The sequence below is a fragment of the Peromyscus eremicus genome, chromosome 15 (assembly GCF_949786415.1).
Source record: "Peromyscus eremicus chromosome 15, PerEre_H2_v1, whole genome shotgun sequence".
Taxonomy (NCBI): domain Eukaryota; kingdom Metazoa; phylum Chordata; class Mammalia; order Rodentia; family Cricetidae; genus Peromyscus; species Peromyscus eremicus.
Genome location: NC_081431.1, coordinates 14,809,824 through 14,821,836, shown reverse-complemented (window position 1 = coordinate 14,821,836; position 12,013 = coordinate 14,809,824). Strand labels below are relative to the sequence as shown.

The 12,013-nt window shown below is 51.4% G+C and overlaps 1 protein-coding gene across 2 annotated transcripts; it reads left to right on the top strand.

The window, feature by feature from the left end:
• The first annotated feature begins 8,883 nt into the window (after positions 1-8,883).
• Positions 8,884-11,773, top strand: LOC131925689 (left-right determination factor 2-like). Of its 2 annotated transcripts, XM_059281046.1 has the most exons (5): positions 8,884-9,133; positions 9,915-9,957; positions 10,060-10,161; positions 10,363-10,608; positions 11,026-11,773. In XM_059281046.1, the coding sequence occupies exons 1-5, from the start codon at positions 8,884-8,886 to the stop codon at positions 11,387-11,389; spliced, it is 1,005 nt and encodes a 334-aa protein (XP_059137029.1). In that variant the 3' UTR covers positions 11,390-11,773. The 2 variants fall into 2 exon arrangements, with proteins under 2 accessions (XP_059137029.1, XP_059137028.1); XM_059281045.1 differs by having other exon boundaries at positions 9,915-10,161.
• Positions 11,774-12,013: the final 240 nt, after the last annotated feature.

Here is a 12,013-nt window from a genome sequence, read left to right as displayed (position 1 = left end):
TACAGTTACTTAAAATTTTACAATCAGGCTGGGCAAAGTGGCACATACCTTTAATCTCAGCACTTCGGAGGTAGAGGGAGGGAGATCTCTGTAAGTTTAAGGCCAGCCTAGTCTACATAGGGAGTTTTAGGCCAGCCAGAGCAATAAAGTGAGACCCTGTCTCGATAGATAGATAGATAGATAGATAGATAGATAGATAGATAGATAGATAGATAGATAAACATTTAGAACCAGGTAGAATGCTGGTTGGCGGTGGCACATGCCTTTAGCCCCAGCACTTGAGAGGCAGAGGCAGAGAGAGGCAGAGATAGAGGCCGGCAGCTCTCTTAAGTTTGAGGTCAGCTTAGTTTACAAAGCAAGTTCCAGGACAGCCAGGGCTACACAGAGAAACCCTGTCTCAAAAAAACAAACAAAAGAAAAGAAAAGAGAGAGAGAGAGAGAGAGAGAGAGAGAGGGAGAGAGAGAGAGAGAGAGAAGAAAAAAGGCCAAGAGCTCATGTGAGGGCAGGGGAAAGAGATCCCCAAAGGAGGAAGGGAATCGGCCCAGTATTTACTGCCAAGTGAAACCAGAGCTGCGTGCTGGTTATCGCGTATCTAAGCCGAACGCCCACCTGCCCTTGAACAGTTAGACTGTACGGAAGGACGTGCCAAACAGGGCTGCTCTGGCCAGGACTTGGCTGTCTGCGGAGGAGGGGCTGGCTCTTCTTACTGTTTTGTTTTCTCTTCTTCAACTGTAACATGGTGTCAGGCTGGCTGCAGCTCGTGGGTAGAGCCCTTGCTTAGCGTCTGTGTGGCCTCTGGTTCCATGCCTGGCACTGAGAAGAAGTGCTGTCTGTTAACTTCTGGGGAAGGCTGGCTTGAATCTGGGCTGCTCTCACACGTAGTGATTTTTGACCCTCCCCTTGTCCTCTTCTTGTTTTGTTTTTTGTTTGGTTGGTTGGTTGGTTTTGGGTTTTTGTTTGTTTGTTTGTTTGTTTGTTTTGGTTTTGGTTTTTCGAGACAGGGTTTCTCTGTGTAGTTTTGGTGTCCTGGATCTCGCTCTGTAGACCAGGCTGGCCTCGAACTCACAGAGATCCGCCTGGCTCTGCTTCCCGAGTGCTGGGATTAAAGGCGTGTGCCTGCCATGTCAGGCATGAGAAGTGTTTTCATGGTAAAGACGAGCAAGGAGGCCGGCAGAAAGGACTCCGCGGGTAAAGGTGCTTGCTGCCAAGCCCGATGACCAGAGCTTGATCTCCACCATCCACATCGTAGCAGAGAACTGACTCCAAGTTTTCCTTTGAGCACATGCATACACACACACCCACAAACCCACACACCACACAACATACTACATACATACACACACATACACACACACCACACATACCACCACCAAAACACATCATACCATACACATACCACACATACCCCCTACACCATACACACATACACACACATGCTGCAGGCCGCAGGAATATATCATAAGAACTCAGCTGATTATGACAAAGTCACTACCTGGAGGGATCTGGGAATTCCTCCAGAGGAAGCCAAATTCCAAGGAGTTTTTGGTGTTATTTGGCTTGTTATATATCAACTGTATTCTGTTATGAAAGTCATGTGTGCCTTCATGGTTTTCCCAATTGACTTTTCCCTAAGAAGGGCTAACAGTGTGGACTGATCACCCTCTGGACGTACACATTCCAGGTATTTGGAGAACAGCCTCAGGAAAGGCTTTCTCTGGAATCAGATTATCTCCCTTAGCCACTTTCAAGGACTACAGAAAACACCACCCAGGTGGGTGCCCAACTTCCGAGGACTAACAATGATAACAGCCCACATGCAAGTTTCCTGACTTATGGTAAATTCCACAAGGAAACACCGCCTAGGAGAGGTGGACGTTAAGTATATAGCTTTACACAATTTAGCTAGGACCCTCCCTTTATATACCAGGACTTCCAGGGCACAGGACGGAGAAGAGAGAAGAGAGTGGAAGAACTAGATGGGTAAGAACTTGAGAGGAACAAACTGAGATGGGTAAGAACTAGATTGAAGGGCTAGAAGAGAGGACTAGAGGATGAGATGGAAGATGAGGAAGAGCCAGATGGGGAAGAACAAGATGAGGAAGAGCCAGATGAGAGAGAAGGAGATGGGAGAGGAGCTGATAGGGGAAAGAACTAGATAGATGAGAACCTAGAAGGGACAGAACTAGATGAAGGAATTAAGATAGAACCTAGAGGGGACAGTAGATAAATATAGAGAAATCAGGCAAGAAAGGAGCTAGACATGAGAGCAGAATAGAAGCTGTGTAGAGAGAGAACTATCACAGAATAATAAAGTGTATGAACTAAGGATTTTCGTGTACATAGATTCATTTCTTTTTATCAAAGATTAATTATCAGCTGGTTGTAGATTCTTCCCGGACCCTGGGAGGGGACTATCGAGGGGCTGGACCCCCATAGTCCCCGATACACACACACACCACCATCACACACCAGACTACACACACACACATCACACACACACACACACACACACACACACACACACACACACACACAGTTAGGATCCTGCTCTTACTCTTCCAGATTTAATGTCTTACCTCATCAGTGGGCGACTGCGTCCCGGCCTTAAAGCCGGACGTGCACCCCCACGCTCTCTCTTTCTCTGGGCCTCTCTTCCTGTGTTTCTTCTCTGCCAGGCCTGGCTCTCTCCATGCCCCCCCCCCAGCTTTCCCTAATATTGGGTTCTGCCGTGGCCGTGACTCTTCCACCGACCCACCAGCGCGGTTTCATCCTTACACACACACACACACACACACACACACACACGTAAAATAAGTTAGAGGGAAAATGGGTGTACGCAGGGTGAGGAAAAAGTGAGCAGGACCAGAATGCCAGCTTTTGGGCTGGCTACCGGGGTTGAAGCTGGGCTGCTGAGCAGAAGGGGCTTCTGTCAGGGAGAGGAAGGTGCTGCGGTGGTGACTGGCCATGGTGCAGACTCTTGTATACCATGTAAAAAGGAAAGGGAGAAAAGGAGGGTTCCAAGTTAGCAACCGGACGCCCAGTCTTAGATGTGGAAAGTTCCACAGGTAATGGGGAGATACAGAGAGGGTTTGGGACGAGGACGTTGGTGGGTGACCACTTTAAAGGAAGGTGAGGGACTTCTGTGGCTAATGTCTTCTTCCCCTCCGTCTGCAGAATGGCAGCTGAACCCAGGACCTTGAGCGTGCCAGGCAAGCTCTCTGTCTCAGTTACAGCCCCCCAAAATCCTATGTGATTTGTATTATTCTTTTTCATTTTTTTTTTTGATTTTTATTTATGTGTATTGTGGGGGTGTGTGTAACACTTGTGTGCAGGTGCCCAGGAAGGTCAGAAGAGGCTGTTGAATTCCTGGGAATTGGTATGGAGGTCATGAGCCCCCTCCCTCCCTCCCTCCCTCCCTTTTTGTGCTAGGGATTGAACCCAGAGCTTTGCAAGCACCCTACCATTGAGCTGTACCCCAGTCCCCAGATAATTCCAACTCAATAGGTAGGTCTCTGTTAACTTTGGACCATTGAATATTACGATACTTTTTCGCATATAATATGATGCTGTTCAGAATAGTAAGAGAGTAAAAGAACCATTTGTTGGCCTGTTCTTCTCCACCATTTCCAGACAGGACTCAGGGTCTGGCTCAGAGAAGGCCTAGAAGAGATCTCAGGTCAATGTTGTTGCTTTGTGCATGTTACCTCCGAGTTCCCCTCCCCTAATCATTTTCTTTCTTCACATCAATAGGAGGTAGATAGGAAGCTGAGGAACGATCCTCCGGGAGGGCCGGGTTATGTATAGCGGAATGGTACCGACTCTCTATCTGACTTAGACATTTGTCTCGCTGGCCTGCTTTGACACACCACTGTCCCATCTGTCCTATTTCTCCAACAGAAGAACCTTTACCTTTCCTGGACCCTGTCTCTGGTGAAATCCAGGCAGAGGGCCAGGCTGGGGCATAGGAGCCCACAAGTGTCAGGTGACTCTTCCTGCAACACACCTGCCCGGTGGAAAGTGACAGGTGACCCAACTGTAGCCTACGGAAATGGTGTCTGGATCAGAGGAGAGGGAAGGCACAGGGCCGTCCCTGAAGCTCAGGGGTAGCTTGCATGGAGGCTCCATGATGCCCCACTGAGCTTGGCTTGGTCTGGACTGTGGGCCCAGAGGATGGAGCAAACTGGACCGGGAGAAACTGGTGCTTGTGTCTCAGTCCTAAGGAGCAGGCTCCCAGGTAGAGTTGTGAAGAATTTGTATTTTTACACAGTACTTGTACATCACTCAGAACATCCACATTCTTAGAAGCTCCAAAGGGCGGGGCTGTGGGGGGGGAGACATCTTCAACATCCCAAAGAATTGAGGTTCATAAATAGTCTGGACTGTCCCCACCTTAGACGTCTTTGGGAGAGAGGTTTGATTGATAGAGCTTTATGAAGCAGTGTTCCCTGCTCTCCAGGACCCAAGGTGCTATTTGACAAGCTTTCTGCTTTTTGGGCCTGACCTGACCCCACCCCAGACACTCTGTCCCACTCAGATCCACAATATGAGGGGAGGTCTGGCCTTTACATGACAAAAGTGGCTACCCTCCCCCCCACGAGCAATCTGCCCTTTGTAAAAGTTTCCGAATCCACATCCACATCCTTCTTTGAGCTGTTGGCTAATTGCCCAATTACTCTATTTCCCCAAGAGAACTCTTAGGGGCTACTGGGAATCCACATCCAGGAGCCCTGGCCTGGGTCTTGGGAAGCCTCGGGAGTCTGGAAGATTGACCCTCTGTTTTTCTGTCTGCTTCTCACACTGCCCTGCCCCCGTCAGGACCCGACTCTGAGTTGTCTGAGTTCCCAAGTGGCCAGCAGCTGATGGATGGCTCTTCTGCCGATGAAGCCAGCGCTAGAGATAGTTTGAGGTGTGGGAAGAACTGCGGCCTGTGAGTTGGAGCATCTGACCGTGTATCGATCCTGTGTGACTCTGGGAAGATGTGGCCTCTTGGAGCCTGTTTGCGCTGCACTGTCTGCATGGTCTGGACAGTCAGTTTCTGCTCTGAGACGTCTGGCACTACAAATCAGCAGGGGGAAGAGAGTGGCCTTGTCTGGGCCAGTCTTTCATTGGTTCTGAACATCCCCAGCTCCTCCATTTCAGGAAAGGTCCCCTAAATTGGGAAGGGGGCTCAGTTTCCCAATGTGGACCACGTATGTATGTATACTCCTAGGGGTCACCCTACCCAGGACCTTACAGCTCCAGTTCCCAGGAATCCTAAGTCCCTAAAGAGGCTCCCAGATATTCAGCGTCCTTTTCTTTTTAGGTTGAAGAAGGTGTTTACTGGGGGTGAGGAAGCACACACACGCAGCAGACACATCGAGAAAAAAGACCCTCTGTAAAGCAGAGGAGGGGCCCAGAAAGCTGAAAATCTCTATTCCAGGCCCTTAAAGAGGTGAAACAAGGACTGGGCAGTTCCTGCGCTACACAGGGACCAGTTGCCAACTTGTCCCAGTGCAGAGGCACCCAAGGACCTCTGGGGAAGCAGGAATGCAGCAGAGAAGGGGGGGCTCCCTTCTGTCTTCTCTGGGAATGGACGTTTCCATGGCTTAGTTGTTCCGTTGCTGAAGGATGGAAGGAGGCAGCCTTATCACTTGCCCCAGAGGTCCTCAGACCTAAGGTGTGTATAAGGTGGCAGGAGAGAGCCCTTGGGAGCATCTGCAAATCAGGAAGCAGCAGATGCCGTCCTTTGGCTCTGGGGCAGAAGGTCTCACTGAACCACAGCAGGGCTTCGGGTGTTACATCTTTGACACCAACCCTGCTACGATAAGCCACAGGGTTTCCTGTCACCCGGTAGCAAGGGTGGTGGACTCTTGCATATTTATGGGACACCAGCCCAGAAGAGCTTTCAAAGGACTAAGGGACCACGGGTCCTGGTCGCCTATCAATGTGACACCTCTGTGCCCGTTTGGTCTGACTAAAGCCCCAGATGTTAGCATCCCCTGCGTCCCTTTCCTGTTAATCACTTGCAAAGGAAGGCAGCCTGAGTTCCTTTTGAAGGAAGCCTTGTTTGTCAACCACCAAAGGCTCCTTTGGGCCGGATGCAGGGGGGGAATCTTATATTTCAGGGGACCCTCATTAGGAGATCTGAACTCCGGGATGGGATTAGTTTTGGGTTTTTCTTTTGCTGGTGTCAGGGATGGAACCCAGGACCTTGCACATGCTAGGCAACCACTCAACCACTGAGCTATCCCCAGTCCCCAAATGAGATTTGAATTCCTTCTGGGGCATTACCTGGTTTCCTTGGAAACAGAGGTGGGAGAGAAGAGGGAAGTGAGAAGAGCAGCTGAGGTCATCGTTCTGTGACTCTGAGACCTCCCTCTCTGGGGCCAGCTGTCAGGATTTTTATATTTGCTCTCATCTCAGTCTGCCTGTCATGTGACCCAAACTCCATGTCAATCCCTTGAAATAACCCTACCCATGTCACCCATTGTCCGCTGCTGGGCAAGCCGTGTGACAGTTTTGTGCCTCAGTGTCGTCGTCTGTAAAGTGGACATTATAATGACAGCATCCCTGCCCACCCCCGGGTTATTGTCAGGATAAAGAATTAACAATGCCAACCGTGATAGTGTGTGCCTATAATCTCAGCACCAGGGAAGTTGAGGTAGGAAGACTTTGAGTTCAAGGCTAGCCTGAGCTACTTAGTGAGACCGTCTCAAAATAAAACGAAGCAAATGTATATCCTGTGTACACGGCCTATAAGCTCTATTAGCCATGACGGTTATTAGTAGATTTTATTTTCTTCTTTTTTCTTTTTTTCTGAAGTAGTGGAGCTCAAACCTGAGGACTTGTGAATTCTGGGCAAATGCTTTTACAGACCTATACCCTTGGCCCTATTAGAATTGGTGTGTGTGTGTGTGTGTGTGTGTGTGTGTGTGTGTGTGTGTGTGGTGACAGTTTGGGCTGTTATCAGAGTTAGTTCTGCCCTTGAGCCTGAGAGAGTTCTCTCTTCTAATGGGGATGATGTCTACGGAAGACAGAAATAGTTGGAATAGGATACAGGGCATACCCAGGGGCCGATGTTGCCCCCGGGAAGGCAGAGAGGTGATCCCTGCCTACCAGGTCCTTTGGCCCTTAACTCCTCCATGGTCATTGCTCACCTCCCATGAGAATCGAGGGTACAGGAAGGGTTTCCCTTTGCACACACTTAGATTTCTGAACGAGAAGAGGCCTTGGGAGACAGACAGATGCCTACATTCGTGTTCTAAGATCTTCACGAACTGAGCACTGGGACAGGTGACTTTGTAGTGATCTGACCAGAATCTGAAAGATGCACTTGAGGCTAAAATCTGCCTCCTAAGGGCTGTGTGGATCCATGCTCCCAGCTTGGAGCAGGGCCTGGTACACGTGAGCACTCAAGCAATGTCTGCTGCTGCTGTGTGTATGTATTCATGCATGTATCTATATGATGTACTTATTTTGAGACGGGGCCTTCTGTATCTCGGGCTGGCCTCACACTCGCTATGTAGCTGAGGAATACCTGGAGCTTCTGATCCTCCTGCCTCCATCTCCCAAATGCAATGCTGGGTACTGAGCCTAGAGCTTCACGTGCATTAGGTAAACGCTCTGTTGAGCTATATCCCCAGGCTCCATGTTGTTCTTACTGATGTTCTTACAAAAAGCCACGGTGCTGAGAATGCACCTTTCACGGGGATGGTGATGAAAGCATACCCTTCTCTAGTACTTCATAAGCTCCAGACTCTGTGTCCATTCATTTATTCTCCACGCCAGACCTATGAAACAGATTCTGTCATTGTCACCTGCTTCTTTAAATGAGAAAAACTAAGCACCAAGAATGTAATTAAGTCCCTAGAAGGTCAAGCACCTACCAAGCTGTTCTAAACTGTTAGCCGGAAGAAGTGGAGGCAGCCGTGGGCCTGGGACTGGACATGCCTCTGGGCAGATCTAGCCTCTGTTTTGAAGGTTTCTATCCCTAATTCTGTGACCATGAGCAAGACAAAAGCCAAAGTACTCATGGAATGAGTCTAGTGGGTGGACCCCTCCCAGAAGGAATTGCTGTCTGAAGGGGCACGTTCTGTGGTACTCTGAGGGCAAGACATGGGGCAGGAGTCACATTTCCTGAGACTGCTACCAAATCTCTCTCTAGTTAGCAGCACCTATCTGTCTCTGTTGTGGGGGGAAGGGTAGCTAGAGGACTGTGAAGAACCCCCGGGGACCCATGAGGGGACTAAAGGATGTAGCGCTCCTTTGATTCGGAGATATCTGTGAAAGTGACCCGATCCGGCAGGAATACAGGACTCTGCTCCCTCTTTCCTTCTCCACGAACAGACCTAGGCCTAGACTGACCTCCAGGAGAAGTCTTCAAGAGACTTCAGGCAGGGGAGGGGGCACAGGTAAAGGCAGGAGGATTGTCACAAAGTTTGGGGCCGGCCTGACCTAGGCTTGTTTCCGAAAGTTTCAGCCCAGCCAGGGCTACATAAGTGACATAGTATATATACATTTATTAAAAATCAGGAGACTTCAGTAGCTGGTGAGTGCAACTCTTCTTTTTCCAGGACTGTGATACTGTCAGATAACTCCAATGGGCGGGAACAATATTGTTGAGAGGCAGGGGCCCCATAGCCAGAAACTGGCCTGTGTGTCTTCCAGACAGCTCTTCATACCCTTTCTAGACAGCCCCTCCTCAGGGCTCGGGGGCTTGTCTGGTGTTGAGCTCCTAGGAGGTCCCAGGGGTGTGACCTTTCTTGTCCTTCCTCCCTGCCCCCCACCCCAGGGCCAGCTATAAAGAAAGCCAGCATCCGTCCTCAGCAGGCCATCTAGGCCCCAAGAGCTTTTCGGGAGCACTTTAGGGACGCACACATCCACAGCTCCTCCTGGGCAGCGCCATGCAGTCCCTGTGGCTGTACTGGGTACTCTGCGTGCTCCCCCTGGCTGGCCGTGGGGCGGCTGTGACCGAGGAGCAGGTCCTGGTCAGACTACTTCAGCAGCTGCAGCTCAGCCAGGCTCCCGTGCTGGACAGGGTGGATGTGGAAGGGCTGGCCATCCCTGCCCATGTGAGGGCCCAGTATGTGGCCCTGCTGCAGCGAAGCCATGGTGACCGCGCCCGGGGCAAGAGGTTCAGCCAGAACTTCAGAGGTGAGCTCTTCTTGCTGCCCCTGGTCTCTGGTAATGTCAGCGGACCCTTTCTGTGTGTGCCTTGGGGGGTTGGGGGGGTTGCCTTAGTCTGAGGAGCAGTGAAATGTAAACATGGCCTTGGAGGGTGACTGGGTCTAGGTCCCAGGCTCTGGCTGTGCCTGAGGACTCTCAGAGGCAGGAGGAGGTAGATCAGGCTGGAGTAATTGGCAAGGCCCAGACCCAGAGAAGGGAAGGAAACCATGGAAAAGCAGCATCTTAGGGGTATGGGTAGGGGATAGCAAAGACTCAATTTTTCTGGAAGCAGTAGTATGACATTCCTGGAGTCACCACTCAGGACCGTCTGGAACAGAGGCCAACTGTGTTTTGTACTATGAACGCTGAAATGGGTGACTGGTTGAAGCTGCTTTGGGTTAAAAACAAACAAAAACAAACCAGCATCCTGAGAACAGAGGTAGCCAGATGTTGAGATGCAGGGGCCTCTCCCCTAAGGGCTGGGACCAGTCCTCAAGACACGGCCAGAGCCAAGGCCAGGCACCTGTGAGGACCTCATTCTCTGAATTCTCTTTGAAGCTCCCTGAGTTCTGGGTCTCAGAGCTCCCTGCACTTGGGTGGGGAGGTTTAGAGAACAAGTTTCCGCTGGAGATTTTAAGTAAGCGGCTTCGTACCAGAGGCACAGAATGGGGGAGGCTCTGTCCCAGCCAGCTCCTAGCCCAGTGGCCCTGCCATCCTAGAGGTCTCATGGCTCCTGTAGAAGTTCCGCTGACTCTGTCCATGTTCACAGAGGTGGCAGGCAGGTTCCTGGTGTCCGAGACCTCCACGCACTTGCTAGTGTTCGGCATGGAGCAGCGGCTACCGCCTAACAGCGAGCTGGTGCAGGCCGTGCTGCGGCTGTTCCAGGAACCAGTCCCCAGAACTGCTCTCCGGAGGCATGAAAGGCTGTCCCCTCACAGTGCCCGGGCTCGGGTCACCATTGAGTGGCTGAGAGTTCGTGAGGACGGCTCCAACCGCACCGCCCTCATCGACTCTAGGTATTGGTTGTAGCTCTGTGTGTGTGTGTGTGTGTGTGTGTGTGTGTGTGTGTGTGTGTGTGTCTCAGGGGCGGAGGGGGGGGGCGCGGATTGGGGAGCTCGGCTCGGCCCTGCTGGGGGAGGGGAGCAGCAGACAATGGGACGATGGGGTGGGGACAGGACCCGACCGGAGACTCCTCCTGACGCGCCGCTGTGTCTCAGGCTCGTGTCCGTCTACGAGAGCGGCTGGAAGGCCTTCGACGTGACCGAGGCCGTGAACTTCTGGCAGCAGCTGAGCCGGCCGAGGCAGCCACTGCTGCTGCAGGTGTCGGTGCAGAGGGAGCACCTGGGCCCGGGGACCTGGAGCGCACACAAGTTGGTCCGGTTTGCTGCGCAAGGGGCGCCGGGCAGTGAGGGCCAGGGCGAGCCACAGCTGGAGCTGTACACGCTGGACCTCAAGGACTACGGGTAGGCTGGAGGTTAGACAGCTGGGGATGCAATAGGCTAGGTCATCCTTCCCCCGTTTCTTGGTTCGGCTTAGGGGTGCGCTGTGTAGGCTGCCCGAGGAGATGACCCGTTCGTACCCATAGTAGTTTCTAGGGGTGCATTTAGAAATGGTATTAGTCAAATACTGAATTACACACATTATTGCAACAACCTATTTCCACTGGTCTACAGAGCGAGTTCCAGGACAGCCAGGGCTGATACACAGAGCAGCCCTTAGCAGGCGGTAGCTGACTTTATGTTCTAGACATGTTTATTCGCTCTTTAACTGTCAGGAGTTCCCTTTGAATGCCTTTAAGACATGGATGGTAAGTCTCCTTCTCCGAGGCTCCTGACCTGGGCCCTGTCTGTCAGGTGACTTTTGATCTCTCCTCTCCACAGAGCTCAAGGCAATTGTAACCCTGAGGCCCGAGTGACCAAAGGCACCAGATGCTGTCGCCAAGAGATGTATCTTGACCTGCAGGGAATGAAGTGGGCGGAGAACTGGATCCTGGAACCCCCTGGGTTCCTGATCTATGAGTGTGTGGGCAGCTGCCTGCAGCCACCGGAGTCCCTGACCATCAAGTGGCCATTTCTGGGGCCACGGCAGTGCATTGCCTCAGAGATGACTTCCCTGCCCGTGATTGTCAGCATGAAGGTGGGAGGCAGGACCAGGCCTCAGGTGGTCAGCCTGCCCAACATGAGGGTGCAGAAGTGTAGCTGTGCCTCGGATGGGGCGCTCATACCCAGGGGGATAGATCTGTAGTCCCCATGTAGCCACAGTTTTACACTTAGTAAGTTGACTTGTTCTGACTCAGTGTCCGCCTTTCACCTTTGCCCTACAGTCCTCCATGTCTTGGCTTCCTTGTCTATCACCCAGTCTAAGCACTTATGTGAGTAAATACTAATGTCACTCCACCAGGACACCCTGGTGCACTTGGTAGAGGACATGGCTAAGCAGTGGACATCGCCAGCTGAATCTGTTTTCGGGCCAATTCTCAGCTAATTGTGCAACAAAACCCAATGGTGAGAACAGAGGAATCGGCTCCTTTACTCTGTCACATGGTGGTGTTTGAATTCATTCAACAAAACAAGGCAGACAGAAATCCCAGCGAGCACTAGACAGGAGAACTCTGGAAAAGATCCTCAACACTAGCACACTCTAGACTTGTTTTTATTTCTTTTGGGACAGGGTCTCAATATGTAGCCAGGGTGGCCTCAGACTCAAAATACACCTCTCTCTGCCTTCCAAGTGCTGAAATAAAGGCACTGTGGCCAGGCAGTGGTGGTGCCCATGCCTTTAATCCCAGCAGAGGAAGGCAGATCTCTGAGTTGGAGGTCAGCCTGGTCTACAGAGCAAGTTCCAGAACATCCAGGACTACACAGAGAA

What these genes read in the sequence shown, in the direction of transcription:
- LOC131925689 (XM_059281045.1), top strand. Translation starts at nt 8,884, where the DNA reads ATGCAGTCCCTGTGGCTGTACTGGGTACTCTGCGTGCTCCCCCTGGCT. An exon ending in GTTCAGCCAGAACTTCAGAG is followed by an intron (nt 9,134 to 9,914) that starts GTGAGCTCTTCT and finishes CCATGTTCACAG; the next exon opens with AGGTGGCAGGCAGGTTCCTG. An exon ending in CTGGACCTCAAGGACTACGG is followed by an intron (nt 10,609 to 11,025) that starts GTAGGCTGGAGG and finishes TCCTCTCCACAG; the next exon opens with AGCTCAAGGCAATTGTAACC.